This window comes from Ursus arctos, unplaced genomic scaffold (assembly GCF_023065955.2).
Source record: "Ursus arctos isolate Adak ecotype North America unplaced genomic scaffold, UrsArc2.0 scaffold_17, whole genome shotgun sequence".
NCBI lineage: Eukaryota > Metazoa > Chordata > Mammalia > Carnivora > Ursidae > Ursus > Ursus arctos.
In genome coordinates, this window is record NW_026622841.1 from 19,517,375 (window position 1) to 19,544,948 (window position 27,574).

Genomic DNA, 27,574 nt, shown 5'->3' on the forward strand with positions numbered 1-27,574 from the left:
CCTTTGTCTCTAACCCCCAAGATATATGGTGGCAGTCATCCCCCAAGCATATGGCCCACTGATATACATCTGAAGGGTCTCATGACTGAGGTTTTATTAGACAGTAACAAATGACCTTTCCCTAACAATAGCTAGCCCCCTCAAGGTCCTGGAAACCTGGCTTCCAAAATTCCTTAGAGACTCACGCAATTCCTAATCCCCTCCCAGTTTGAAAGTATATAATGGGCCACTCCTCATGACACCGGTGCAGCTCTTTCTGCCCAGGGGCCTGTCCCCAAGCTTCAGTAAAATCACTTTTTGCACCAGAGTCTCAAGAATTCTTTGTTGGCTTTTGGCCCCGAACCCTAACATCTTTCCTATATCAGTACTTACACTTAAAACCCAGGTCCAATCCTACTTCCTCTTGAGGATTTCCCTGGGGTACTGACTAAAGTCAGTACTCCCTCTCTTAGTCATCTAGTACTGGTTAGCTGTCCTACTAGTCAGTGATAGTAGGACTAGCTGTCCTACTAGTCAGTGATAGTTTGTTGTTTGGGAATATTTTAATTTACTACGTAATTGTATTTATTGTTCTTTTCCACGTGCATAGATGACTTACCCATTTGAAGTGCAAGTCATCGAAATTTAAAATTATAACAACTGACCCCAATACTCAGCAAGGCGGCTGGCATACAGTAGACAGACTGTGGTCCCCAGCTGGTGAGAGACATTTAGGCGCAGTGCATTTTCTCTGGCTCAGAGTTCAATCTGCAAGACTCCAGGGCCTATAGAGTTCAATTCTGTTAAGATCAAATGCCTTAACTTCTACAGTTGCATTCTCTTCGCCAATCAAATCCCAGAAAGCCCAGGAAGACTGTAGGTATGGGGAAGGAGAAAAAACTCGAGAAGTCTTCCAACATGAGGTACTCCTTCGGGTGGCGCTATGGGGGTGCCTGGGAAGGGGAGAGAAAAGAGAAAGGAAGGCAGAAGCATCACTAAAAAAGAATGAGAGCATGCCTCCTTCATAATGATGCCAAGCCTTCTTGATTTTGAGGCATAAAAGATGAAATATTTAATAACAAAATTTAACGTTTGGATCATAAAGTGATTTAGCAGCACAACTGTGGCAGGCAGAATAATGGCCCCTCAAAGATGTCCAGGTCCTGATCTCTGGGACGTGTGTACATGTAATCTTCCACGGCACAACAGACTTTGCAGATGGAATTAAGATAAGGATCTTAAAATGGGGGAGATTATCCTGGATTATCCAGTTGAATGCAATGTAATCCCAAGAGTTTTTGCAAGTGAAACAGGGAGATTTGGAGTCAGAGAGTCAGAGAGAGATGTGTTGTTGGTTTTGAAGATAGAGAGAGGGGCCAAGAACCAAGAAATGCAGGCGGCCTCTAGAAAGGATGGAAGAGGCAAGAGAACAGATTCACTGGAACACAGCCTGCTGATGTATTGATTTTAGTTCCCTAAGCACCATATCAGACTTCTAACCCACAGAACTGTAGGATAATAAATATGTATGTTTTTAAGCAACCAAGTGCAAGGTAATTTGTTACAGTAGCTATCGGAAACTAAAGCAATAACAAATGCAATATATTGAGCATTTCATGGGAAGACCTAAGTGGGTTGCTCAAAGTCAGTGTGGGATCTCAAGGGAAGGTTTCCCTGCATATACTGAATAAAGTGAGCAGGAATTTCCAGGCAAAGAGGAGGGGAAAGGACATTCTAGTCTATGGGGTGAGGGTGCGCTTGTGTGGGGAACTAGGGCACAAAGGAATATAAAGTGAGAAACAAGAGAGGGTTTGGAACAGTACAAGACATTTCACCTTACTGGCAAATAAACAATGTGGTGATGTGGCTGGAGAGGAAGGAGAGGCACTTAGGCTTTAAACCCAAGGTCATGATGGGGCAGTGAAGTGTTTTAATAAATGGTAGTGGTGGGGGGGGGGTGTGGGTGTGTGTGTGTGGGTGTGTGTATTGGGGGGGGGAGCTGAAATGACATGATAGGATTTGCATTTAAAAATATATATTACATACAATTTCCCTTTAGCAAATAACCCCCAAGCAGAAATAAACAACAGTGATTTCAAATATGAGCCCTAGTCTGAATGCCACAAGACAGAGGCTCTGAATGTGGGTGCTTGATTTACAGTCAGATCCACTTTTAACCCAAACAACGTGTACTGTGCTCCAAGAGGCAAGACTCCATCTGTTGCTTTGTTTTTCCCCCAAAATTCTTTCTTTTTGGGTCAGAGTATTTATTCAGTGAGGGGCTGAAGGTGGTCTGAGGTGCTCTAGTCCTTACAACCCAAGCCATTCCAAAAAATACATAATACTAAAATACCAATACTTTTTTTTTTTAAAGTGTGGATAACTATAGGTAAATTTTGAAGAAAAGCAGCTTTAGAAAATATGGCTATTTAAAATGATTTATGTATATTCTGACATAAAAATAGCAATCAAATGCTACAGTATAAGAGAAATCCATAAACATTGATCCCCCTTTCCTCAGTTTCCACCCCCTAAGACATACCACTGGAGTTGTAAATTTAGGGATGGTTTATGGATTTTTCCTACGTAGGTTGCTAATATTTTATAGTTTCATATTCTCCTTAATCCTGAGTAGTTCCCTGCACTCCTCCCCGGAAAGTTATTAAAATTATTTAGGTAACAGTACATTTGCAGAACTATAAAATACAGTCAGTACTTGATACTGATTAGAATGTTTAGTTTCAGTTAAAGTCCTCTGTCTCCCTCCAGGAAAGTGCACAGAATTCTCACCTTCACCTCTGATCTTGTCAGTTTCTCCGGGATATGGTGGGACTTAAATACAAAACAGAAAATATTTAGTTTTCCAAAATGGGAAAACACCTAAGTATTATTATTTTTAGTAACCTTGTAAAAAATGCTTAAAAAGTAGAAAACCTTTTCACTCCGTGGTGCTGGATTTACTCACTGGGCCACCCATCCTGTGTTTACCTGGCAAAACTGGGACTAATGGAGTAGATTTCCCTCTCCGAGAAAGGTTAAGTCCAGAAAGAGAGGTGAGGGTCACAGAGCTCAAGGCAGCATCCCAGACTCCAGCTCAGAAGGAGGAAATGTAGTGTTTACAGGCCCAGCTTGCAAATGCAAACGGGAGGAATCCAAAACAACATAACAAAGGATCCTCAACAGCTGGATTTCTTCAATGTTTAATGCAATTATAAACACCCATGGCTAACTTTGGAACATGATTTGTCTATAAATATACATATATCTATTAATAGAACCACAAGGATTAGTTAACCAAAATTTACATAAAGAAACATCAACTTTCACTTCTCCAGTTGGGTCCCAATCTACAAATTCATCTGTTAGGAAAACAAACAAATAGACAAAACATTTCTTTTGCCTTTTTTTTTTTTTTTAACCAGGCTGGAAACCAGTAATCCTAGAATTCCCAGGAAGATTCAGAATAGCCCCCAGATATTAGGGGGCTGGAGTTTCAGTTTTCTGTATCTGTTAAATGTGAGAGGGGTGGAGCCAATAATTAGTGAGGTTTTTATCCCCAGCCCCTAAATGTTTATGAACTTTCAAAGGGACACAGGAGCCAACCTGAAAGAGCTCCCAAGAGTCAAACCTGGAACAATTTGAACAACATCATACGTAAGGTGGTATTGATATTATAACTCAAAGTATAAAATGAGTATATATGAGTCCATGCTGATATGATAAATGATTCAATAGATCAATAAATGGGAGAGGAGGAATAAATCCTCCTTACAGAAAAATTCCAAAGATCTATGTAGATAGCCCCTCCCACGCCCAGGTGGAGTTTCATTCCCCCACTCTCCTCTCTTGATACGGGTTGAACTTAGTGACTCCCATCCAAAGAAAAGAGAATGGAAAAAGAAAAATAGTGCAGTGGAGAAAGCTGGCACATACTACTTTAACCAAGCGATAAAGGTTAATATCACCAGCAGTGAGTCATGTTGCTATCATGTACCCTGATAAGATGCTGTGATGAGAAAGGCACGTTTGCATTGTGGTCTTCCTCCACCAAACCCATAACCACAGTGTGATCCTGAGGAAAGCAACAGACCAAATCAAATGAGTGATATCCACAAGATAGCTTAGCAGAATCCTATAAACCGATCAAGAAAAACAAGACTTAAGAAACTGTTAACAGAACAGAAGAAATTAAGAGACAGGACGCTAAATGCAGTGTGGAACCCTGGATGGGATCCTGGTACGGAAAGATATCAGCGGAAAACTAGTGAAATCTGTATAAAGTTGAGTTTAGTTAATAGTAAGGGACCAATGTTAATTTCTTAGTTTTGACAAATGTACCATGCACACGTGTACGTGGGCACGTACAGAAGTAGGATGTGAATATTAGGGGGGCGCCGGCTGAAGGGTTTAGGGAGCCCTGTTCTATCTCTGCACCTTTTTCTTAAATCTAAAATTACTCCAAAATAAAAAGTTTTATTATAAACAACAGACACAAAAGTTCATGAACCGAGAGTGCGAACAGGACCGTCTTCAAAAACTGCCCCGTTTATATCACTCTACCGACAGCTCAGTGATCGGGACTGGGGTGCGTGGAGCAGGGCGTGTGCGTCCGGCGCGGCGGGAGCGCGGGCTCCTCCCCGGAGTCTCCCAGGCGCCGGACTCTGCCCCGGGCGCACCCTACGGGGCGGAGCCCGATCTGACCGCGGCGGAGCCACCCACGCCCCGCGGAGCCGACCGTGGCGGGAGGCGGGAGCGCAAGGCCGGGACCCCGCACTTGCTCAGCGCGCTCTAAGGTAGGCGAGCCCGGGTGACCCGCGAGCTCAGCGCCTGCGGCGCGCGCCGGCTCCCCCCTACCCCCCGCCCCAGGGTGCGTGGACGTCCGGGGTCCTTGGAGCGGGTTCCCCCCGCGCAGCTCAGCGCACCGACGGCAAAAACAGCCTCCTGGTGAGGAGCGTATTCCTCCGTGTATTCCTGAGTTCTGGGCTAGAAGTTTCTGATTCCCTGGGCGAGAAGTTTCTGCTCCTCTCGGAAGAGAAAGCGTTGCCTCTCCCCGAGAAGGAATAACGTTCCTTTCGTCCGATGCACCAGCTCTGGTTATTTGTTTAGGTTACTATTTTGCAATCCCTTTGCCGGGCGTCTCCGAGTCGGAGAGGACTGGGAGACTTGCTGTCACCTTGTGGCAGCTTTGACAGGTCACTGGGCGCGCATTTTTTAAGAGCACAAATGAATGAATAAAGGTGCTTGTCTTACCCTTCATTTGTTCCTGCCGGCTTCTGTAGCTGCAGGTACATGTCACAAAAGGAGAACAGCCCATTGGCTGACCGTTTTCTACTGTCCTGGTATTTCAGAGATGGAGGTTAACAGAGCTCTTGGCAGTTGTGCAAAGGAGCGTTATTATCTTACTGAAGAATATAGTACAGGACAGTGCAAGCATAGTTAGATTGAGTGAAGACATGGCTGTAAATTTTTCACCCTTCTTCAAAAGGGGGGGAATATATATATGTAATATATATAAATACATATAAATATATTACATATAAAATATATAAATATATCATATATATGAAATATATAATAGATATATCATATAAAATATATAACATAGAAATATATGAAAAGCGTAATATATAGATGTATACTTATATGTTTATATATTATATATAAATATATACTTATATTATATATATATATATATAAAATAAGGATCAAAAGAAACAATTAGCCCCAAACATAACTGTGCTGTGTCTGTTTACCATTATACCATAGTTGTTTTTTTTTTTTTTTTAGGAATCAAAACTTTCTTTACTATCTTTATATATATAGACTAGATGAAGCATCAAAGGGAATTATTCTGCGTTTGCAATAAGGAAAAGATAATCTGCCCTTTTGATTTTACCTAGTGCTATTAAATATTCAGTTCTGCAGAAGTCTGGTTTTTCAGAAATATGATCTGAGCCAGAGTCTCAGGTACCCTGGCAGACACAATTGGTGCTTTGTTTCCTGTTACTGGCCTGTCCCCCACCCTCTCCCCCCACACCGAGGGTTTTAGAGTGAAGGTCCCTGACACAGGAATTTGTGCCTAAGGCAGGGTATACCCTCGTGGCTCCTTCGCTCCTTACAGAAAGAATGAAAACAGCTTACGCTTCCTGCAAATTTCTTAAGGTTCCTATCTTTGTGATTTGCTAAATAAATTTGGTAACTAAACCTGCACTGATGAAAAAGAGACTTTTGAAAGAAATACAGACACTATTTCAGTTATATCATTCCCCTTCATGATTTTGTGAATTAATAACAGGCAGTTATTTGTTAGCTGATTGATTTACAATGTGCTGGACAGTGGGCTTGAGTTGTCGTCCAAATTCTGGCTGAAGCTGAAAAATTAGGTGTTTTTTTGGGGGGGGGATCTTGACTGAAAAAGGAAAGAACTGAAGGTTTTGAAGGGAATCTAAAAGTCTTTCAAAGTCTTCGTTTTGAATCTTTTGAACTGAGATATTTATATCAAAATTATAGGCCATTTATCAATAGAAAATAAATTCTTAATGGCAAAATGTTACTATCAACTTCATAACATGTTCAAGTGAATTTGCATTTTACTGAGCATGAAAACAGCTAGCTACATGGGTTTGGAGAGCAAAAGCATGAGTGTGTGCACATCAAGTTTTAGAAAATACGTGGTGTGTGTGTGGATTTGTGGGCCCATTCATACACTGGTTGAGCATCTGTTAGGAAGGGCACTTGGTTCTGAGTTCGAATTGGGAGGGAGGGATGGATACAGCTCTGTGTAAATAAGTCACAGTCCTGTCCTCATGGAACGTGCACAATGCTGGAGTCCTCCGGGCCGCCTCGAGATCATAGATAAGAACCACATCAATGATCATCGATCAGTTGACAGTGACTGAAACTAGATTATCTTCAAATCAGTATCCTCTTTCACCAATTTAAATAGTCAACTCTAACAATTGTAAAGGAACTTCTGTATTATTCAGGTCAGTGTTTTTCTCTTTTGCTTAGATTGGAGAAGAATTTGGGAATTACGTGGTCAGGGTTAAATATTACCAAAAATGGAGATGTGATGCCTGAAATAGCTAAATATCAATTTCATGCAAATTAAATAAAAACTAAATTGGAATAGTGGATGCCAAGAATTTAGCATATAAATCAATGAATGAAAAACTTCAAATTGAGAAAATTCTATCCATCACATGATTTTTTTCCTGTAAATCAGAAAAATATGACTATGGTTATATTTTGCCCCAGAGGGAAAGACTTACTTTGTCCAAGGCATTCTTGCTTTTGTTGTTGTTGTCGTTGTTGCTGTTTTTATTTTTATTTTTATTTTTATTTTTAAAGATTTTATTTATTTATTTGACAGAGATAGAGACAGCCAGCGAGAGAGGGAGCACAAGCAGGGGGAGTGGGAGAGGGAGAAGCAGGCTCACAGCGGAGGAGCCTGACGTGGGGCTCGATCCCATAACGCTGGGATCACGCCCTGAGCCGAAGGCAGACGCTTAACCGCTGTGCCACCCAGGCGCACCTGTTGTTGCTGTTTTTAAAAAGCAGCTTTATTGGAGGTATAATTTACACACCATAAAATATATCCAAGTGTACGATTCAATGATTTTTAGTAAATTTATGGGAATGTTCCATCACCGCAGTTCAGTTCTAGAACCTTCTCATCATCCCTCAAAGACCCCACTTTCCTATTTGTTACCCCCAGACAACCACTAATCTACTTTTTCTCCCTTTAGATTTGACTTTCTGGACATTTCACACAAATGGAATCATACAATAGATGGTCTTTCACATCAGGGTTCCTTCCCCTAGAACAGTGGTTCTGAGGTTCACTCAGGGTGTAGCTGGTTTCTTTTTATTGCTAACTACTATTCATTCCATTCTATGACTGGTCCACATTTTGTTCACCAGCTGGTAGATATTTCTGCATTCACATTGAAGTGGTAAGACAGATTCTTTGGTCCAGCTTCCCCGGTAGCATAATTAGAAAAGAATTGCTAGGACCCAACCTCTCATTTATATATATGAAAAATATAATCCTGGTATAATTACTGCTCTTCTCTGTGATCTTTCTGTGATACTCCCATGAAAATAGTAAATAGTGAACCCTGTGCAAGTAGCAGAAAGCATCAATCCTTTGGCATTCTAGGTTGGACTGGAAGATGTTTCGCTCTTGACATTCATATTTGCCAAGGGAAGTCATATCTCCTTTGCTGCGTTTTCTTCACAAACGGTGCATTTAGAATTTTGATTTTTGTTTGGCCTAACAGTGATAACTGAAGTACTCTCAAAAATCCGAGTGCTTCCTAATAACATATTTAGTGGCCTACTTAACATAAAGCATGAGTCATCTATAGCCTTAAGCCTTAAAAAGTTGAAGGGAGTACATGTGAATTTATAGGCTTTTAGATTTATTATTCTATGATTTCTAAGACTGTGCTAAAAAATGAACCAGATACAACTGTTTATTTACAAAATCAGGCACTAGTTTGAGCTCTTAGATCAGTGAAAATCTAAAACAGAAAAAAAAAAAACGCCACTTCTTTTTTCTCTGGGACTTTTTCAAGGAGCTAGGGCAGACTTGTAAAAACTCCAGGTTCCTATTAAGTAGTGGTGTTTTTCTGTGTGTCGTCCAGAGAACAGACCAAATCAGAACTTTCTAACACTGCAAAAGTATGGACCTTTGAATAACCTTTCTTAGGAATCAGGAACCTTGACCAGCAGTTCGGTTAGGGCTGTTCCCTTGCACACCCCCATTCACCCTGCTTTGTGCCAACTCCTATAGCAAATGCATTCCTCGGAGGTTACGCTTGGCAACTTATGCTTAAAGATCCTCTTAGAAGGATTTCTCCAGTTGAGTAGAATCCCTTCTAGAAAAAGTTGGCAAACTCTGTGAAACTAAAGAGAAGACAATATGTCTCTTCGTGCCTGCAAGTTACAGCTGAAATTACACTTTCCTACTGGGGAAAAAAAGAGCATCAATATAACTTAAAGGTCTATTTTATTGATAACTTAGAATGCAAAGGATTTTATTTTTAAAACGCTAAAATTTGAAAACAAGATAGTCTAGATTAAATAATGTGGTTGTCCAAAGCTGAATGTGCTCATTTGGAACTCAGTTTTTTTCTGCTTGAAATGTCAGAACAACTTGCTGAAATCCCTGGGTGGGAGCACTGTGCTTTTGATGCTCTGTGATTGGATGAATTAATCCATTTCTACTGGTAATGTCTTTTTTTAAATTTTTTTAATTTGGTAAGGGTTTACAAATCTCTAGAACAGGTGCCTTTTTCTAGACTTCCACTGCCAGTGTCATTCTGAATGTCTCTTAAGAGTCATATACCATTGACAGGAATCTGTCTCCGTCCTTCCCACTTTCATATGCTCCAAAATTGGCAGGGACACGCTCCCCCCAGTTGTGTCTGTTCACCTGCAGGAGGAAGGCTTGATCAGCATTGAGCTGTGAGAGTCTTTGAATTATTTTGATAAGCTCACTCACTCATCACTCATGACGATATGATCTGTTTTAAGGAATTAGGTTTTACCCAGAGCCAGAAGCTGCTCTCACCCTGGTATCCTTCTGTGAGCTCCCAGAATTGGGGAGGATGCTTCCCTGTGCACGTGCACATCAGTCTGACGTCATCCTGGTGCAGGACGTGTCCCCACTGCTGCTGGGAGTGGCCATCTGGACAGACTTGGGAGTCACTGACCCAATAGTCTACGTGCAAATGGGCCACGGCGAAGAGTGGAAACATGTTACATAGCTAGAGAACGACTAAGGAGGGGATGGGTAGATGAGAGGAGGAATTCTAGGTTCATGAATTAGATTTAAATCTTGTGGCAAATTTTCTTAATTACTTAATTACTTCTTATATACTTCTATAGATTTCCTCCTACTTTTCCACTTTAGTGAATAATAAGTATGGTTAACTTTCTTAAGATGTTTAGGATTTCCCTGGGCCTCCTCTGTCACCATATTGAATGTCAGGCTTCCCTGGCTACTCTTGTGGCAACAATGGTTCTAATTGGCCTTTTAACAGTCCTGATTCCATCACTGTTTTGTGTTCTTTTGTTTGTCATTTACATTGTTTTGGGGGTCAATAATTTGAACAAAGGGAAACGAATCTAGCTAATTGTGACTTCCAGTTAGTTCTGATAAAATCAGTGAAGGCCCTTGGCTTTTGAAATCTCAGTTGTACTTTGCTTTGTCTAGGCTACTGTTGCATGATTATTGTTTTTAAAACAAAAGTATATAAGTTCACCTTTTTTAGCGTAGAGTTCTGTAAGTTTTGACAAATGGTTACAGTCATGGAACCACCATCATCATCAAGATATAGAACAGTTATGGGGCACCTGGGTGGCTGAGTCAGTTAAGCATCTGCCTTCAGCTTGGGTCATGATCTCAGGGTCCTGGGATCAAGCCTCACGTCAGGCTCCCTGTTCAATGAGGAGTCTGCTTCTCCCTCTCACTTTTCCCTCCGCTCCCCTGCCCCTGCTCATGGGCTCGCTGTCTCTCTCAAATAAATAAATAAATTCTTTAAAAAAAGACATAGAGCAGTTATGTTATCCCCTCCCTAAAAAAATTCCCCTGTGTCCCCTTTGTAGTTAATCCGTCCCCCACTCCCAGTCCCCAGGTAACCACTGATCTGTTTTCTGTGCCCATAATCTCGAATTTTCTAAATCTCATCCAAGTAGAACTACAGTATGTAGCCTTTTGGATTTGGCTGTTTTCGGTCAGGAACAGCTTTGGAGATTCACCCACAGTGTGTGGGTCAGTACTTCATTCTTCTTATTGCTGAGTAGGAGTCACCTGTGGATGAATATTTTGATTTTTTCCAGTGTTTGGCAATGAGAGACATTTGTGATGTGTGGAACATAGACCTTCATTTCACTTGGGTAAATACCTAGAAGTGGGATTGCTGGGTTGTACAGTGAGTGCTTAACTTTATAGGGAATGGACTTAGAGTTGTCCAACGTGACTGCCCACTTTGCATTCCCATCAGCCTCAGACCGGAGTTCCAGCTTCTCCAAATCCTCATCCACACTTGCTATCGTCCGTCTTTTACCTCCTTTACTGGATGAGTTTTTTAAATGAAGTAAATCATGTTGGAGCTAACATATTCCAGGATGAGTTTAGGAAGCTAAAGATATTTTGTAGATTCCTGAACGTTTTATTCTTAAAATATTTTATAAAGTCACAAGAGAAATTTTCCAAAAGGGTACCTTCCTCTTAAATGTTGCAAAAGACTATAAGATACATGTCATTGACATAGGCTTCTTTTCGTGTTCTCTTCACTGACAAATCCCAGGTGGTTTTTGAGTTGATTGTTAACTGAGTTCAAAAACAGGAGGAATAGTTGACTGATGGGGTAGTGACTGGGGGTGGGGGTGGGGGTGGATAGTGTGGGGACAGCTGGGCTTAGGCTTTGACACTTCCCAATGATGCCCTATAATCAAATGTTCTCAATGGGCTGTGGATGTCAATATGATTATTTAGAATTCTTTGTGCATGATGGGTCAGACCCTTCAAGAAGCACTCCTTATGCACTGTCCCGTTTAATCCTCATGTAACTGTGACAAATTCAACAGTTGCATCTGAAATTTTCAGTTGGGGAAGCTGAAGCCTAGGAAGTTTGGAAACTGTTCCGCAGCCACCCAGCGAGTGGGAAGTAGAACAGTCTTGTGGGCAGTACCGACCAAGTCCAAAGCCGCCATTTTTTAAAAAATTTTTTGTATTATATCATGTTAGTCACCATACAGTACATCCCTGGTTTTTGATGTCAAGTTCGATGATTCATTAGTTGCGTATAACACCCAGTGCACCATGCAATACGTGCCCTCCCCACCATTTTTAAGCCATGAAGCCATATTGCCTCTGTCCGTGGAGTAAATGTATTGGGACGAAAACATCTCCTCGTGCTCCTGAGGGACACACGGGGCACTCGCAGCAGGAGTCACTTGACTGTTACCCAGTGACCTGGCTACAAAACTAGCTCAGGCCCAAGAAAGTAGGCTGAGAAATCCACTCATAGGGCCGCAGAAGGCGAGGTAACGAGCTGGAAAGAGCCAGCCGACTCAGGCTTGAGATTCACGGCCGTCACGAGCTAGCGGTTTTGCTTCATCTTGCTCAGCCACATTTCCTCATCTGTAAAGTGGGAACAATAACACCGACCTCTCAGGGTGTATGTGAGGATTATTAAAGGAAGCAAACCCTAGCCTGTATGCAGTAGGCGCTCAGCAGACTCTGGTCCCTTCTCCCCAGTGTTCCCCTAGACGGGAATAGAGTCATGTGATTTGTTCCTTTTTGCAGTATAGTTGCTATACTGGGCACTGGGTGAAATCTTCAGCTGTTTTCAAAATTTCAAATTATGCCAATGAACAATGAAGATGGTTTCTTTCATTACAAAGACCCTTGGATCTAAGGTCAGTCTCTCTGGGTTCAGGTGGAGAGGTCAGTTGATGACCTTGAAAAACTGGTATCACTGTTTTATGAGTTGGTTGCACTTTACATACGTACGTGGGTGGATTTAGATATAGCTGTAGATATATAGATAACAGGTGTAGTGGTACGGTATGTTAAAATGATTAATTTTGACAATACATGGAAAATGGTTTTTTAGTAAATGGCACAGTGTTTGTCAATCCCACTTATTTGTATATTGTGTGTGCCAATATTTCAATCCTTTCTGCAAAATGAAATAGCTTTTCTTTCCTAAGAGCTTTCTATGGCATTGGCTATGATGTAAATATCTGTATATAAATGAGTATTGAAAATGAATAAAATTAATTCTACTTAAAAAAGCTTAGATTATTACTTGAAAACAATGTCATTATTACTGGAGCTGAGGGTTAACGTGCATGTCTTCTGATACAGTGGGCGTCGTTTTCAGGTGAAATGCACAGTCACCTGAGATTTAGCCAGCTGACACTGGATGTCACCATTGTGCTGTGTAATGTAGCAGCAGAACAGGTGTGCTATTTAATATTCAAGACACGGTCAGTCTCTTCAAGAGTTGGGAGATATGTCAGCGTTCTTTCCCTCGTATAACCTAATTACCAAGTTTCACTTTTCTTGCAACTTACTTTTTCAGCTTCCAATATCTAAGCCTTCTAGAGGAGTGACCAAGAATGGTGATGAAACAGGATTCAATATTGTTAGCTCAGAACTCAGAAGCGGTGCTACCACCAGTCAGGGCTCTTGGTTGCAAACCAGTCAGTTAAGTTCATTGACTCTGGAGAACTTCAGTTGAAAAGGAATTTCCTGGCTTGGAAATGGGAGAATCCAGTGTGCTGGTACCTCAGCAAAGATCAGGCTGTCATAAGAGTAGGAGAGAGTCCTGGCATTGCCACTGGTCACTAGATGCCACCCCTGGTGTTCCTGCCATCTGGACACAAGTCACTGCTCTGTGCCAGACTCCTTCCCTTCCCAGAATTATCTGGGTTTTCACTGCCTCCAGCTTCAGCGAGCCCCAGGGCCAATCCCTTACTGGCATTTCCAGACGGGAGCACCTAGTTGGCGGAGTCTAGGTGTGAGAACTGTGCCCTCGCCCCAGGCAATGAGGAAGAACAAGTAGGGGACTTTCCTGCAAAGACTCATACGGGTGGGGATCCCCCGTATCTGGGAAGGAGCCCACACACCATGCATCCACCTTCGTGCTTTCCAGTTCACACCCCCAGAAGTGAGTTGAGAATACTGCTATGCAGTCAACTGAAATTATTGTCCCTTCTGTGCACTGACCTGGAGTTGCATATTCCTTGTGGCAGCTGACAGCATCCCCCACTTTGCCACACCCTGCCTTCCCTTCAGCCTTGAGGGGGCCGTAGCAGCCAAGGCTAGACCTGTTCTAAGTAGCTAAGGAGACACCTCCTTAGGCACCGGAAGTCTTAGCAAGTTTCGGTCTATTAAAAAAAAAAAATCCCTGGGACATTAAAAGAGAAAGAAAAAGAAATGGTAGGCTACACTGTGTACCTTATTGCTCTTAGAGCACTAGTCTAAGCAAATTCCAGCCTCTTCTCTTGCCGCCCCCTTTGCCTAGAACCCTCTTGTCCCAGGTGGCCACACAGCATCACCTCCTTTCATTCCAGTCTTTTGCTTAAATGCCACCTCTTCAGATTGGCCTTCCCTCGTCACCCATCCAGAACAGCACCTCGTTGTATTCTGTTACCCTTTCTACTTTTCTTCCTCATGCTTGTCCCCACCTCTCATTACGTTCCCTGTGTATTCACTGTTTGGTGGAACGTCTGTCTCCCCTCTGAACTGAAAGTCCCACGAAGGCTGGGTATCTGGCACACCACTGTGGTCACAGCACCTCACACAGCTGTCTTCAGTAAATATTTGATCTATGGATGAATCAACCAAAGGTTAAATAAAGGAAGAAAATACCTTTGTTGGAAGCTCTAGAATATAAACAGTGCCTGTATTCATTTCCTAGGATTGCTGAAACGAAGTACCACCGACTAAGTGGCTTAAACATAGTAATTGCTTGTCTCACAGTCTGGAGGCCGGAAGTCCAAGGTCAAGGTGTTGGCAGGGTTGGGTTTTTCTGAGGCTGTGAGGAAGGCTCTGTTTCATGCTTCTCCTCCAGCTTCTGGTGGTTTGCCTGCCATTCTGGGTGTTCCTTGGCAGGTACACATGTCACCTTGATCTCCACCTTCGGCTCTACATGGCATTCTCCTGTGTGCATCTGTGTCCGAATTTTTATAAAAACACCAATCATATTGGATTAGGGGACCAGCCTACTCCAGTGTGACTTCATCTTACCTAATTACATCTGCAATGGTCCTGATTCCTAAGAAGATCACATTCGGAGATCCTGGGGCGGTTAGAACTTCAGCATATGAATGGGGAGGGAGCAAAATTCAACTCCGTAACAGTGCCTCGTATGTGTTTATTGTATAATGGATAAGCCATTCCTATGTCATTAAACAGAGAAGTAGGTTTAGTTACATTATCCTGGGTGCCCAATGATGTGTTGAGTTATTGCACAGACTACAAATAATGTGTATGAATTGCTTTGTAAATTGGAAACTATTCATTAGACGTTAGCATAATCAGTTGAGGATGTTGATGAATTATTGATGTGTTATTGAGAAAGAACCAATCCCGTGAATTTGCTAGTCTTAAAATACCAGAAGCAGATTTTCCTTTATAACCTAGCTGGGTCTGCAGACTGTTTAAAATATTACCTGGTTCTTCTCTACTACTCAGACTGCTTATCAGCAATAATTGTGGATAATGGATTCATATTTTATTTACTCATTTGACAAACACATACAAATCACTTATTATATGCTATGCACTGTTTTAGGTGCTGGGAAAAGGTTAACTTGCAAACAACCCCATGTTGTTTATTATTTCTATCATTATTAATTATTAATCTTATCTAAATTTTACTGATAAGGGAACTGAGGCACAGAGAGGTTAAGAAACTTGCCCAAGTTTCTGAGTGGCAGTTCCTGAGTGGCAGAGTCAGGCCATGAAACTAGGCAGTCTGCCTCCAAACCTTTTCACTGTAGAATGTTCTTTCTTCACAGAAAGTCGCATGGAAAAATTCAGTGTGTGACAGAACAAAGCAGAACTGCTTTGGTTTAAGTTAAGATGGCAAAGCCCTGTCTACTTAGCACCTCCCCTTCCCCTTGGGAGCCCTGTGTGCAGAGCCCTGATCTAGGAAATAACACCTCTTGGCGTGATGCCACTTATAAGCTGTCTTCAATCCACTCTAGCGTAAAACAAATACAATTCTTTTCTCACTTTAATTAACTGATTGTGTTCTATTTTGAAAATTTTATCTGCCTAATCTACTTCTGGCAGAAATAAAATGCTAAGATGGATTTTCCCCAGGAAGGTAACGCCATATGGCAATTTGGACTTTGCTGGCTTAAGTTCCCCTTGGGTTTCTTTGTACAAATCAAGGACTGTGATCACAAAAATTTTCTGAATCAAAGAGAAATGGAATTTGATTTTGTTTGAATAGAGTTGGATATAAACTTTGCAACCAGATTGGCCTAAACCACCCCCTCTGTTATAGGCTGTGTGTCTTCTGTGGTTATTAATAATATTAAATAATAAGAGCGACAATATTAACTGTTACTGTCCATCAAGTGCCTGCTATAACCAACGAACTAAAAACAAAAAACAAAAAACCTTCAATTTTACAACTCTAGGTGTTTTATCCCTATTTTACAGATATGGGTAAGTTGAGGCTAAACTTTTATGTGACTAGTTTAAGATGGCCCAACCAGTGAGAAGAGGTACGATGTTTTGAGAAATATCGGTGATTAAGGAGCAGAATTCCTGATATTAAGAATAAAAGGCACAGAAAAGAATATGCTTAGGATATATAACGTGGGGCCCGAGGTGATTTTCAAATTATGAAAGACTGTGAGAATGCATTTGGGATCCATTCTGAAGAGTGATTCATTCCTAGGCTGAAACGCCTCTTATCATTTGTTAATGTACACGGTGTGTAACATACTAAAAAGAAAGAAAAGGTATGCAAATCAATCAAATGAGACCATAGATCTGGGGGGATTGAACTGGAGAACAAAACAGAACTCAGACCAAATTGATTGTTCTCCTCACCTTTTTTCCCTACAGACCTGCTCCCACCCTCTGCCACACCCTAACCCAGGGGTCAGCAAACTTCTGTAAAGGACCAAGATAGTAAATATTTGAGACATTGCTTGCCACATATTTTCTCTGCCGCCACCACACAACTCTGCTGTTATAAAGCAAAACCAGCATAGACAGTATGTACATGAATGGCTGTGGTTATTGTAGAGTAAACCTTCACGTATGAACACTCAATTTGAACTTCATATAATTTTCATGTAGTACTTGTTTTGATTTTTGTTTTGTGTGTGCGTGTGTGCGCATTCATGTCGGGCCATTAAAAAACGTTAGAACCGTTGTTAGTTCGTAGGCGGTGTAAATAGGTGGGAAGCCAGATTGGGCAACCGTGGTTTGCTGACCACCACTCAAGCTTGACCATCCCCTTCTGGTTTTCAAGCACATCGCTTATTGTCTCTACGGGTGTTTCTTTTATTTCAGACTGCACTTAAATGCTGTTTTGGACCAGGTACTTCATCCTGGAAGAGACTTCAGAGGACCAAGTACCAGAGGTGATCGCACCCACATTCTGCAAAAGCAGCCTTGCTGACTTGCAGCTGCCAGATCGACTGCAGGCGAAACAAAGAGAAGCCATTGTGGCTGTCTAAGAGGATTTATAATAAAATGGAAAATTCTTGGCATACTCTGTCAATTTCATTGAAGATTAAAGGATAAATGCAGGGCTTAGACTTATCCCAGTAGCTATCTAGTTTTAAAGTGATGCTAGCAAATAATGAAAATTCTTTGTGTGTTTTTCCAGCATAGGTCATTGCTAAATTTTAATTATTTTTGTTGTTTTTATCTCACTAGGGAAGCCAGCCTTAATGTGAGAGAAACACCCTTGAACTTGTCATCCAAAAGACAAAGGCTCGAGGTTCAGCTCTGTTCGTTTTATGGTGACCTTGGTTAAGTTATCACCCACGGGAGTCTTGGCTTCCTTATCAGTAAGATGAGATGAATAATCCTACCTCACAGGGCTTTTCATTTTCTTTGATTTTTTTTAGTTCTTTACTATTTATTAGGGAAATTGCAAACAGAAACAAAATAGAAGAGCCTAGTGAACCCCATGTGCCCTTGACCCGCTTCAACGATTCCCTGCATTTTGCCAGAATTCTTTCATTTTTACCCCACCCCATTTTTTTCTCTCTGCTAGAGCATTCTACAGCAATTCCAAAAGTAATATTTCAGTATGTATGACTAACGGAAAAGATCTTTCTAAAGAATATCATAATTCTAATATCATACCTAGCGAAATTACAATGACTCTTTCATATCATTTGTTAGCCAGGCAGACTTAGTTTCCCCGGCTGTCTCAACAATGTCTTTATATAACTGGTTTACTGGAATCAAGAGCCAAAGAAGATTCATATATTGCATTTGGTCATGTTTCTTAAGACTCTTCCTTTATGGCAATTTTTCCTTCTCTTCTTCCCGTCTTTCTTCCTGTAATTTGGGGAAGGAACTAGTTATTTGTCCCATAAGATGTCCCATAATTTGGGTCTGGCCGATTGCATCCTTCACTCTTGTAGACTCATTGAACACGTTTCCTCTTGTTCCAGTACTTACTGTCCTTAGGTACGGAGGCTTGATGAGATTCAAGTTCACTTCTTTTTTTTTTTTTAAAGCATACTCTGTAGGTGATGCTTTCTACTTGTGATTGTACCACATCTAGAGGCGAAATGTTTGGGTGTCTCTTTCCACTAATGTCAAGATTGATTAGTGAGGTTCCCCAGGTTAGTGCATTCTTCATCAACCGCTCACCTAGTGATTTTAGCACTGGTTGGTGTCTGTTGTTCAGATCCGTTCTTCATTAAGAGGTTGCAAAATGCAGGTCTTCTAATTCTCTCAATCCACTTGGATTTATTAGCAGGAATTCTTTAGAAAAAAAAATCAACTATTTGGTTACCATGAAATATAGTTCATAGAAGCAAGGCAAGATAAATGCTTGTTGGTGACTCTTCACTCCCTCTTTTGAGCTGATGTTAGTATAATGGCGGCCTCTCTCCATTGAGATGGGTGATGATGGTTGCTGTTGGTGGTGGTTTTTCTCCTTCACCATGATTTCAGGAATTTCAGAATCCTTTATATTTCTCAATCCTTCACAGTCATTTCTCTATCAGGTTGGCTTTTGTGTCTTATTTGAGTAGTATTTGATCACTTTTTGCCTTCCGGTAGAACAAGGTATCTCGAGCTTACCTTGTACATTTCTTGTCCCAGACTTAAATCACTCAAAAGGTCATGGTTTCTTTTTAGTAGAAAATGGTAATACTGAGACTGCAGTCTGGACACGAGGAGTGTTAATTGCTTATATTTCTAAATTTTTGAGTGGCTAGACCTAGAATATACATTTTTAAAGGAAGATAAATCATTATTTTCCACTCATCATTTCAGTTTGGATTGTAAGGTTTTTACAGAACATTTTTTACTCTAATTGTAGGGGCTTTTTCTTTTATGCTCAGAATCTTGGTTCTTAATGAGGTTAAGACAACGACTTTGTGGCTTTATTCTACATCCAGTGTTTCTGTGGGTGAGTGCGCATAGACATATTCTAGTTTCCAAGTAGCAACACCAATATTTCCACTAACAGTGTTATTAGTGAGTATAGTTTAAAATTGTTTTGCAATTCTTTTTGCTCCTAGGGCATCGCAAACCTGGGATAAATAGTCCCTGGCATGTGCTTTAAAGTCACTTCAAATAATTCTTGTGGATATGTCACCAACTTGATATGCATTTGTTTTATTTATTTCTTTTCGAAGGATTTCATTTTTTTCTTTTTAAGTTAGTTTTACTTTATAATTAGGTAAAATAATTACGCTGTTCAGTGTCAAAACTTAGATCTCAGATTTTCTATTCACCTCTCCCATCTTTTAGAAATTATGATACTGTAGATGCTTTATATATCCTTTTCTGCACCATTTTTTTTTTATTGAATAATGCATCCTAGAGAAGACCCCATAGCAGTAGATGATTCAACCAGTCCTCTTTTTGTGGGTATTTTGGCTTTTCCCAAGATTTTCCTATTACAAATAATTCTCCAGTAGATGACCTTTATAGGCTATTGAGAGATAAAGTATACATGAATATATGTAGATGTGCATACAAGTGATATATACATATGATTTTGTTATAATATATTGTTTTTGTCCCATAGTCATTTATTAAGCACTTATGATGTGTTAGAATATAAACAGGAATAAGATGTGGTCGGTCTCTGGTCTTTAGGTTTTATAGTCCAATATGAGGTGAAGTAAAAAAAAAAACATTTTACATTTTTCCTACATTTTTCCTTCTCAGATAATTTGATTTTTATGCTTCTAATCAATGAATGCTTCAGCTGGTGCTGTTTTTATATTAAATTAATTCCCGGATTTATGGATATATACACATAACAATAATTTATAAAATCTTCTACTGTATTTCATTACCGTGCTAATACAGAACTTCTTTTACTTAGTTTATGAGCGATATTACCATATCATTAAAGACGTTAGTTTTGTCTAACCAATTTATGTTACCCTAGAGCCAGAATTCACAATGACAACAGTCACAGGGACCACGGAGGTCCCCCCAAGGGATAAAAGGGAAGATAATTCTGCCTTGTATGAGTCCACATCAGCTCACGTTATTGAAGAAACCGAATATGTGAAAAAGGTATGCAGGTGCTGGGAATCATATTAGCATGACATGATTTTTTGAAATGCAACCTAATATGGATTGTTGGGCTTTGTTTCTCCCTCCGTAGAACCCGTGAGGACACATATGGCAAAGGACAATCCCAATAGCTGACATTTCAACACGTTTAGTCACCTCTCTTGAGGACACGAACCTCTGTTCCCTCACATGGAGTAAAACTGAATAATGGGCCAGAAGGGTTCAGAACACCTATCAGCACTTAATTTGCCCCACGCTATTCACCACTGCACTTCTTACCATTTTATATCATTTCTCGGTTGTTTCACGAGTGTTGATACTGTGTTCCCGAGTAGATGTTTACGTGTCTCGCTGAGTTTCCGTCTCTCCTTATCCCCTTCCTTTTCACAGTTCCGGGTTGCTCTCCCCAGTGACACATCTTGGCATGTTACTTCATTAAAAATGTGAAATCTTATGAGAATCCAGGGATAATGGCTGACAAAAGTATATATTCTTAGGAACTGCTTCTTAGTGCAGATGGAAACATTTGGGCAGAGATAGTTGTTAACTTATTCGGATCGATTAATTCATCTTTGAGTGTCTTGCAATTCCATAGGTCACTAAGACATGGGGCTTATATTTCATGCATAAGTTTGTATGATCTCCTCTTAGTAATTATTCTGTAGTAATTACTAAATAGTAATTATTCCGTAGTAATTACTAGCTAGTAATTATTCTCTAGTAATTACTAGCTAGTAATTATTTTGTAGTGATTACTAAATAGTAATTGTTTTATAGTAATTACTAAATAGTAAATTAGTACTAAATTACTACATAGGAAAAATGGAATTAAATAGTACTAAATACTAATTACTAAACAGTAATTATTTTGTAGTATAATATTCATTTAGGTTATATTTTAGGTTTGGCTGAGAAAGAATTATAAAGACGTAATGTTCATTTTCTGTAATCTAAACAATATTAGCCTAAATGCAAGGCAGGTTGGTGGTGGCAGTTATTTAAATCTGAGATCAGTATTTATGTATTACTTTCTAGATAGATCAGGGCTACTGTAGCTGGGATAAAGAAAAAAAGTATTTGACATTAAATGCCTTTGAAAAAAAATAAAATATTTTTTTCTTCTAGATCCGAACTACTCTGGAAAAGATCCGAAATCAAATTTTTAAAGATGAAGTAGGACGTAACAGTACAAATCACAAACTAGAAACAAAGGTAATAAATTGATCAAAATGTACCACTTTATTCCTTCAGTAAATAAACATAAAACAGTGTAAACCTTATTTAAATAACTTTTTAAGATAATTATTAAATTATCCTTTGAAGCTTTGAATGATGAATGTTAAATATTTTGTCAGTATCTAAAGATGTTAATGGGCATATGTATGAAATATTTAACCACAGATGTTATTAGTAGGCTCAGATTGGAATGACTAGACCTTACTTGAATATTTTAAATGGGGCTTACTTATCTAAAGTATATGGGAAGACATCAGCCCAGCCAGGGTATATGGCAGCAACGTCTCCCAAAGACAGCTGGGGGTAAAACCTTTTAGGCTCACCAGGGTCACACCAATGGGCACAGAGTTGAAGCCGTTAGGCTTTTAGGTCAACTGATCAGACAATTGATAAAACTTGAATTTCCCTCTCCCCTTTGACTGGCCTTATATTCTTAACTGCAAGCAATCTACACTTAGCCTGGTCTGGATTATACCAGGTTAGAGCTCATCTGAGCCAAGTGCCCCTCATCAGTGTCCATGTTGTCCACTATATACTATGGCCACAGAGAATGCAGAACATAGGATGTGAGGCATAAACTTTGTTCCCTTTATCATCCTCAGTCTCCCAAACTAAGACAACTAGCTCCAAATATTTTCTTATATTAAGTTCTCAGAAACTAGAAAAAAAAGCTTAATGTTTGTGAATGGTGAGAAAGATAAAAAATTCCATTTTGGTTATATTGAGTTGTTTATTGAAGACCTCTAAGTGGAGGTTCCTAATGGGTACTGCATGTCTGATTCTGGGGTTGAAGGTAGAGGTCTGGGCTCAAAGGTCCAGGCTACAGGGCAGAGATTTGGGGAATAAGGATAGCATTTAAAGTTCTGAAATTGGATTAGATCACCAAACATGTGAGTATGGATAGAAATGACAGGGACACCTAGGTGGCTCAGTCAGTTGAGCATCTCACTCTTGGTTTTGGCTCAGGTCATGATCTCATGGGTCCTAAGACTGAGCCCCTCCTCCGGCTCCACGCTCAGAGGGGAGTCAGCTTGAGGATTCTCTCCCTCTGCCCCTCCCCCCAAGCGTGGGAGTTCTCTTTCTCGCTCTCTCAAAAATAAATAAATAAATAAATCTTAAAAACCAAAAGAAACGACAGAAAATTTGAGCATTGAGTTCTGAGATATCCAACACTTAGGAAGAAGAAGAATCACCATCGCAGGCTGGGGAAAGAAGCTAGCGAATTAGAAGGAAAACCAGGAGAGACTGGAGTCACTGAAGACAAGTGAAAAGGGGTTTCAGAAAGGGGGGAGGGGCTACTGTGTCAAATGGTGCCTATGGGCCAAGTAAATTGAGGAGTGAACATTGACCACTGGCTGTACAATGGGGAGGTTGTTGGTGACCTTGGCAGGATTAGCTTCTTAGGAGTGGAGATGAATCGTGCTGCTAGTGTGTCTGCCTTGGTCATCTCAAACCTCAGATGGTCAGCGGACAGATAACCTCAAAGTACCTGCCCCTTCCCCACAATATCTGAACAATGTCCATGTAGGAATTTTGTCATCATGATCTTGGGCTTTGCTACTCTCCAAGTGTGGGCTTCAGTCCCAGCAGCAGCAGCAGGATTGGGGAGCTCTTTGGAAATGAAGTATCCAGGAAAAAATAGCATGAAGCAGATACTGTTTGGAGGGCAGGTGACATTTACTGGAAAAAATTGTATAATCACTTCTTTTCTTTTTTTTAAAGGTTTTATTTATTTATTCATTCAACAGAGATAGAGACAGCCAGCGAGAGAGGGAACACAAGCAGGGGGAGTGGGAGAGGAAGAAGCAGGCTAATAGCGGAGGAGCCTGATGTGGGGCTCGATCCCATAACGCCGGGATCACACCCTGAGCCGAAGGCAGACGCTTAACCGCTGTGCCACCCAGGCGCCCCTGTATAATCACTTCTAATTCTACTATCTAGAGATAACCATTATTAACATTTGCTATGTACATCCTTCCATTTTTTTCCTATGTATTATTTTGTATGTATGGCTCTTTCTCTTTCCATAAAATGGTGTTACTGTATATACTGTTTTGTATCCTGCATATTTCACGTAGAAGTTATGTTGTTCACATTTTCCCATGTCAATAAATATTCTTCTATGGCTTTAAAAAAAAAAAAAAGAAAGAAATGCAACATCTAGAGCCCCACTCCAGACCTCTTGAATCAGAATCTGCATTTTAACCAGATCTATCATCAAGTGACTCATTAAAGTTTAAGATACTCTAATCCATGACCTGTGTAGCTATCTTCTGCTACCAGCAACCTGCCTTCTACAAGAGTCTTTCCATCAACTATTTAACAAATTAAAAAACAAAATAATTTCTGTATACAGAGAGTGAGAGTATATAGTAGGGCCTGGAGTAGAATAAATAAAACCCTGATGGAATTATAGTGACTGTATTATTTATATGCACCATATTCTTTTTTGTTTTTGTTTTTTATTTCTGTGAATAAAACCCATATTTTGTACTGAAAAGAATATTGGCTTTGTCAGACAAACTTGGATTCTAATTCAGGTTCTGGTAGTTATTTTAGGTATAACCTCAGGCTTATTAGTGAAACACTCTCATCCTCAATTTCCTCCTCTGTATAATGGGCATAGTGCCTTCTAGTGGTTTAAGTATTCAGACAAAGGGGCGTTTATAAAACATCTAAAATATTGCATGGCACATGATAAATGCTTACGAAATAAAAGTTATTATTTTAAAATTGTTTCATTGTAGGGTATGTAGAATTTTGTAATTCGTTAGTCTGTCTTGAAATAATCTGGAGGAGCAGAAAGCACAGGATGGATCTCTCTCACTTACTGCCTAAACCTGGGCTCAGTACCTCACTTTTCATATCTGTAAAATTGATGTAGTTGAGTTAGATAATTTCAAATTTCCTTTCCACTTCAGCGTGTCCTTGATTCCGGATGAGGTTTATCTTACGCTCTAAGTGTATTTTCAGTGGGCTAGGGTTTACACTGTGTCACACTGGCAGTAACATTCAGTTCTGATATCTCTGGAAATTTAATATGGGGTAATTACAGTGAAGCATCATTGAACATTGAATATCGTGTATTGTAACTATGAGGCCTGATTATATTAGTTTGTAATACAGTGTAACCAAAATGCATTTCTGTCTGCAACTTAAATAAAAAAAGGAAAAAAATTGGCCTTGTAGATATATTCTTTATCTCCTTAAAAGGACTTAATGGTATATTTTAAACTATAGGAAATAGAAAAAGTATAAAAGATGTACCTCTACTTTTTTTTTTAACATAAGAATCTAATCAAATTTGAGCAAATCCAGGGACCAGCTGCTTCATCGAGAATTCCCCATTGATATTTGAAATTCAAAAGATGTATTTTATTTGTGCTGACCTGAATCTTATTTTGGTATATGTAATAGGGAGTGATAATTATTGTTGTCAAAGTTTGTAGAAGAAAGGAATAGTCAGGTTGATGATTTTCGTGTTTGTTCATTTCAGCACTGTCGAAACATTCAAAAGGGCTCTGATTCTGAAACGGACCCCTCCTGTTGCAGTCCGGACCTACTCATGGAAAGGATGAAAGGAAAAGAACAGCAACTCTTAGAAATGAACAAAGAAAATGAAGTATTGAAAATCAAGGTATGGCTATCAGGAGAAATTTCTTTTCTTTTTTTTTTTTTTAAAGATTTTATTTATCTATTTGTTGGGGGAGGGGCAGAGGGAAAGGGAGAGACAGCATCTCAAGCAGAGTTCGTGCTGAGCACGGAACCTGACATGTGGCTCAGTCTCATAACCCTGAGATCACGACCTGAGCTGAAACCAGGAGTTGGACGCTTAACCGACTGAGCCACCCAGGTGTCCCTATTAGGAGAAATTTCTAATTTTGTATTTTTGAGCCAATAAGATAGTTTCATGGATGTGTTAAAGCAGACAGGCATCCTTATACATTCACAGATCCACACGTATGCTCACCTGCATGAAGAAACACTTTTCCGTTTTATAAATTAAATCTCAGTGTTTTATTTTGGAGACTACTTTTACTATTGAAAAGATTTTACGGAAGTTTCAGTTGTGCAAGACGAATCAGTTCTAGAGATCTGGTGTGTAGTGCCTGTAGTTACTACAGTGTCTTACACTTAAAAATGTGTTAAGAGGGTCGGTGTCATGTTATGTGTTCTTGCTAAATAATTTTTAAAAGTCCTTCATGTTTAACGCATATTAATTAGAGCACTCAGGGGCACGTGGGTGGCTCAGTCAGTTGAGCATCTGCCTTCAGCTCAGGTCATGATCCCAGGGTCCTCAGCAAGGAGCCTGCTTCTCCCTCTGCCTGCCACTCCCCCTGCTTGTGCTCACGCACGCTCTCTCTCTCTCTGACAAATAAATAAATTAAATTAAATAAAAGTGGGATGCCTGGGTGGCTCAGTCAGTTGGGCCTCCGCCTTCAGCTCAGGTCATGATCCCAGGGTCCTGGGACCGAGTCCCACATCGCACTCCCTGCTCAGCGGAGAGTCTGCTTCTCTTTCTCCCTCTGCCTCTTCCCCCCCAGCTTGTGCGTTTTCTCTCTCTCTCTCAAATAAAAAAATAAAATCTTTAAAGAAAATAATTAGAGCACTCAAGGTCAAATGTCTCATTATTTTGTTTAATCCGTTGTTGGCTGCTTTATTTATTTATTGGTTTATTATATATGCAGTCCTGCGATGACGATCTCCATAGGTAAATCTTTGTGGCCATTCTTGATTATTTCTTTGGGTTAAATCCCTTGAGAGATTCATGACAATGGCCCTTAATCCTCATATCTTGTCCCACTGCTGTTTTAGGAAAACGCATCTTCTAGTCCTGTTGTGGACATCAGTGATAAAAGGAAATAAATGTATAAGCTGATGAGGCACCGTGGAGCCCTTCGCAGGGTGCAGTTTATGAATGCAGGGCACTGATTTGGGAGCTTTGGATTGGCCCGGTCGGTGAAAATCCTTCTGCGTGACAGTTTCCCTAAATAGAGTGTTTCTCATTTTACGTTTTCCTCTTGCCAGATATAGTGTCTTTTCTCCCATCTACTGTCTAGGAGGTGGTGCAAATGGTACAGTTACAGCCTCTCTGTTCTCAGTCGCCTGTCAAACTGTTCTGCCTTTAACCCTTTCTGCTGTAAATGTCAAAACATGACCTCTTTTCGTAGCTGGAAGCCTCCAGACAGGCAGGAGCAGCGGCTCTGAGAAATGTGGCCCAGAGATTATTTGAAATCTACCAAACACAGTCTGAAGAAGTTAGAAAGAAGCATGAGGATGGTAAACACTTACTCGAGGTACTGAGCTAGCGGCTTGTCTGTCTGTTGGAGAACTGACACCCCAGCGTGTGTGTACGTGTGTTGGTTCACACCTCTCCTTTTAAGGTTAGATGTAAAATCAGCAATGGCTCATGACTTGGGCAAGCCTTGGACAGGGCAGGGTGCCCATCTTCTATGCTGATCTCTCCCCACCCCTGCTTAGCCTGGCACCCAGACATTGTCCAGCTGCTGCGTTGCCACTCTCGCTCAGAGCCCTGGGGAGCACAGGTGGGAGGGGGCTGTGCCCCCCTGCCTAGAAATCAGGGCTGTCCTGGTGCCACCGGCCAGTGACTCCTCTTCTGGTTCTGCTTTTGGCTAACGAGATGGCCTAGGCAGAGTCATTCTCCCTCTCTGGAGTTGGATTTCCTCGTCTCTACAATGAAAGAGTTGGGCTAGATCAATGGTTTCAAAATGGTTTTGACCCTAGAATACGTTCTTCAAATTAAAACAAACAAACAAATGTATGTGTACCTTTATATTCTAAAATACATATTTCTTATTTAATGTATAACTATATAAATTAAAATATTTTAAACACATAAATACATATATGTGTATATCTGTGTGTGTATATATATCATAGACATACACACGCAGACACACACAGATACACGCATACTTTTTTTGTTCGTTTTTAAATCTGAAGTATACATTTTAGGACCAATAAACCTTTATCTGGAGAATGTACTAGGACTGGAAAAGGAAAAAAATGTGTGTGTGTATGTATGTGTGTTCACCCGGACTCAAAACAGGGAACTCCCTGATGCTGGGG

The 27,574-nt window shown here is 40.4% G+C and overlaps 1 protein-coding gene across 5 annotated transcripts in view; it reads left to right on the plus strand.

Annotated features, from left to right (window-relative positions):
* The first annotated feature begins 4,661 nt into the window (after positions 1 to 4,661).
* Positions 4,662 to 27,574, plus strand: part of CCDC68 (coiled-coil domain containing 68) — a 53,440-nt gene continuing 30,527 nt past the window's right edge. The window contains exons 1-7 of one of the 5 annotated variants that reach the window (XM_057313067.1): positions 4,662 to 4,772; positions 17,039 to 17,109; positions 17,408 to 17,541; positions 20,118 to 20,248; positions 21,374 to 21,460; positions 24,981 to 25,121; positions 26,656 to 26,781. In XM_057313067.1, the coding sequence (XP_057169050.1) occupies positions 20,132 to 20,248; positions 21,374 to 21,460; positions 24,981 to 25,121; positions 26,656 to 26,781 (471 nt within the window). In that variant the 5' untranslated portion in view covers positions 4,662 to 4,772; positions 17,039 to 17,109; positions 17,408 to 17,541; positions 20,118 to 20,131. The remainder of the gene's footprint in view (positions 4,773 to 17,038; positions 17,110 to 17,407; positions 17,542 to 20,117; positions 20,249 to 21,373; positions 21,461 to 24,980; positions 25,122 to 26,655; positions 26,782 to 27,574) is intronic. The other 4 variants (XM_044383024.3, XM_048218581.2, XM_057313068.1 and 1 more) reach the window with 4 other exon arrangements.